The sequence below is a fragment of the Boleophthalmus pectinirostris genome, unplaced genomic scaffold (assembly GCF_026225935.1).
Source record: "Boleophthalmus pectinirostris isolate CB_2022bp ecotype Guang Dong unplaced genomic scaffold, ASM2622593v1 HiC_scaffold_1, whole genome shotgun sequence".
Classification (NCBI taxonomy): domain Eukaryota; kingdom Metazoa; phylum Chordata; class Actinopteri; order Gobiiformes; family Gobiidae; genus Boleophthalmus; species Boleophthalmus pectinirostris.
Genome location: NW_026570970.1, coordinates 39,927,362 through 39,930,901, shown reverse-complemented (window position 1 = coordinate 39,930,901; position 3,540 = coordinate 39,927,362). Strand labels below are relative to the sequence as shown.

At 52.3% G+C, this 3,540-nt stretch overlaps 1 protein-coding gene across 1 annotated transcript; it reads right to left on the bottom strand.

The window, feature by feature from the left end:
- Positions 1-786: 786 nt before the first annotated feature.
- Positions 787-3,290, bottom strand: gja3 (gap junction protein, alpha 3). Its single transcript, XM_020926911.2, has 3 exons — positions 3,253-3,290; positions 2,500-2,557; positions 787-1,951 (listed from the first exon to the last, which is right to left on the bottom strand). The coding sequence occupies exon 3, from the start codon at positions 1,927-1,929 to the stop codon at positions 787-789; it is 1,143 nt and encodes a 380-aa protein (XP_020782570.2). The 5' UTR covers positions 1,930-1,951; positions 2,500-2,557; positions 3,253-3,290.
- Between the last annotated feature and the right edge of the window lie 250 nt (positions 3,291-3,540).

Sequence of the window (3,540 nt, the reverse complement as noted above, 5' to 3'; positions counted from 1 at the left end):
TGAGCAAGCCACTTATAACACCTCGCCCCCAGTGTCTGCGTACACTGGTGAATGGGTGAGTGGTTCCTTTTAAAGCACTTTGAGTGCCTTGGAGTTGGAAAAGCGTTACATAAAAATGTGCCCATGAAATTCTCATATGGCCTTATATCTGTGTAACCCCTCATTCCCATGGCAACGGAATAGTTGGCTGCTTTTGTGGCTACCAGCCTCACACACTGAGCAGTTTTTGAAACGTTTTGTTTTTTGAGTTCAGTTTTCAACATCACATCATAGGATTTTAACCAATTAAGAAGAGCAGTTCAAAGGACACAAGCTGGAATATGTGAAATGAGCTGTTTGCTTTTTCTGTATCCATGGAGACTGTGCAAGAGGCCGGATAAGGAGACAGTTGAGATCCTACAGGTTTTTACATCATATGTGGCAGAATGTAACAGAATACCTTCAGAGGAAACACTCCAAAACCTTCCTCCAGAAGAAACACTTTGAGGAAATGAACTATTTCAACACCATCTGAAACAGCAGGCCAACACGCTTTTCCTGTTGTGTTCACCTGGCGCCTCTTAGACACTGCTGTGATGCTGCAGGACACTTTTGGCTCTTCCTCCCCTCAGACTGCTCTAGCACAGATCTGGTGACCTTACCTGACCAGTCCTCCTGTTAAAGTGCACTGAGGACCCAGACAGGCAGTGCAGAGGCAAGGCAGAGGCAGTCCCAGGGCCAGGACAATGGACAGTCCCAGTTTGTCCCCACTGTGTTGAGCCTGCCTCATCCTGCAGGATGGCGCATTCAGACAGACAGGTCATCCGGGCGCGCTCTCCCACTGCTGCCCCTGCTGGCCCGACTCAGGCGGCGCGGGTCTGTGCTCTTTGGGCTGTCCTCCGGCCTTACTGCGCCCCCTGGAGGAGGGACCCCCACACTGCATGAGGAGGGGGGCCAGTGGCTCTGCAGGTCCTTGGTCTGCTGCTCCGTGGCCAAGTTGGCCCAGTTCTGCCGAGTGGCCAGAGTGTGGTTGTTGTTGTTGCTGATGTAGAAGTGTGTGGATGGGGGCGGCTGCCCCACCAGAGGAGACAGGAAGCCCGTGCTGTTAGCTGTGATCGCTGTGTAGTTGGGGGGAAAGTTCAGACTTTGAGGGGGAGTTCTGGAGACCTCTACCCTGTCACTGTGGGTCTGTGAGGACTCCTGATCTGGAGCCAAGGCACTGGTCACCCCCTGCTTTAGCTTCTTCCAGCCCAGGTGATAGATCTCCAGCAGGTTGAGCAGCAGAGACACACAGGCCACCACCAGCATGAAGAGGATGAAGATGGTCTTCTCCGTGGGCCTGGAGATAAAGCAGTCCACTGTGTTGGGGCAGGGCCAGCGGGCACACTTGTACAGAGGCTTTAGCCTAAAGCCATACAGGAAGTACTGTCCCAAAAGGAAGCCCACCTCAAACGCTGCCTTAAAGATGATGTTGAACACGTAGGTGCGCAGTAGCGCCCCCCGTAGGCGGATCTTGCCACGCTCGTCCCTGATTGGTGGATTGTTCTTTCTGCCTCCCGCCTCTTCGTGATTGGTGAACAGCCCTTCTGCCTCCTCTGTGCACCTGTCGGCCGTGTGCAGGTTCTCCCCCCGTCGCTTCTCCTCCAGCCGGACCAGGTGCAGCACGTGGCCCAGGTAGATGAGAGTGGGCGTGGATACGAAGACAATCTGCAGCACCCAGAAGCGTAGGTGTGAGATGGGGAAGGCCTGGTCGTAGCACACATTCTCACAGCCGGGCTGCTGAGTGTTACAGGTGAAGTCAGACTGCTCATCGCCCCACACGTCCTCCGCTGCCGCCCCCAGCACCAGGATCCTGAAGATGAAGAGCACGGTGAGCCACACTTTCCCCACCACCGTGGAGTGCTCCTGGGCATTCTCCAGCAGTCGGCCCAGGAAGCTCCAGTCGCCCATGCCTCGAGAAGGGAGGGTCAGGCTGAGGGCACAGAACAGGCAGAACATCAGGGCAGAACATCAGGGCAGAACAACGCAGAGAAACACAGCCTAGCTATGGCTTTAGTTTTTAGGTATTTTATGATTGAATCAGAAATGTATAATTCTTAATAGTTATCTGTTTATTCTTTTCTACTGTTTTTCTTTTAGGGTGCACTCACTGCTCCATGTCTCTGCTCTGTGTCCCTCTGTCCTCTCTGCATCTCTGCTCTCTGTCCCCTGCCCCGGTGCTCCTGTACCCCCGTACCCCTGTACCCCATACCCCCGTACCCCTGTACCCCCGTACCCCTGTACCCCCGTACCCCCGTACCCCCGTACCCTGTACCCCTGTACCCCCGTACCCCTGTACCCCACCCCCGTACCCCTGTACCCCCGTACCCCCGTACCCCTGTACCCCCGTACCCCTGTACCCCCGTACCCCTGTACCCCCGTACCCCTGTACCCTGTACCCCTGTACCCCCGTACCCCTGTACCCCCGTACCCCTGTGCCCTCTGCTTTTTGCCCCTCTGCCTTTTTGCACACTACTCTACCTTCCTCTGTGGCTTCACACTCTGTCCCAAAGAAAGGGACACTCCATGGACCACACTCCTGAAACACAAACGCAAATGGGGTGAGGAGATGTACTGTTACTTCAAAATATAAATACTCAGTATAAATACAAAGTAGTAGGCCTATGACTATGAGGTCCAGCCCTGTGTGTTCAGCTGCATTGTGTTTTTCTGCAGACTGAAAAACAGACTTGGCGCGCTCAAGTCCAGAGGATTTACTCGATCACAAATAGACAAGAGCCAAACAGCTGTGAGTGTGAGACCAGCATGAATCCCTCCACAAGTGCACCGCTCACTTTTAGTAAAATAGGTAGGCTGGACTAACCATTTTATTATTATTATTATTATTATTATTATTATTATTATTAAATTCTCCCCAGTGTGATCAGTGTACATATTTTTCAACTTTTCTTTACAATTTGCTTCTTGTTTGGTGTAAAACTATAATTTATATCCATCCTGGCACAGTGAGGAAAACACACACAAAGTAAGACAAAAGAAACGACAAAAGAAATGACAAAAGAAACGTGGTGCAGCTGATGACGTACTTAATGTTTCTTCAGATCTAAGAAATTCCACACATCAGAGGAGTGTGTGTGTGTGAATGTGTGCGTGTGTGAGAGTGTGTGCATGGTTGTGTGTGTGTGTGTGTATGTGCATGTGTGTGTATTTGTTTGTGTGTGTGAGAGCGTGTGTGTGCGTGTGCGTGTGTGTGCGTGCGTGTGTGTGACTTACTTCTAAACCGTAAAAGTCCAGCCCCACGTGCGTTCTTCTCCTCTGAAAGCGCGTTCCCGGTGCTCGCGTGTCCGTGGACTTTCCCGGTAACGGTTCCGCTGATGTGGATGAATGTCCCGGGTCTCGCGGATCCCAGGGACACGGATCCATGTCCGGACAGTGAGGGACGCGCGAGACACGGCGGAGTCCGGAGAGCGCGTCACCCTGCGCCGCCAAGGGGGCGGAGCGTCAGTACAATGATTAGAATTCTATCTCTGTGCGATGTTTTTTTAATCATTAACTTAGGAT

Coding starts and splice junctions, on each gene's coding strand:
- gja3 (XM_020926911.2), bottom strand. CDS start 1,929: ATGGGCGACTGGAGCTTCCTGGGCCGACTGCTGGAGAATGCCCAGGAG.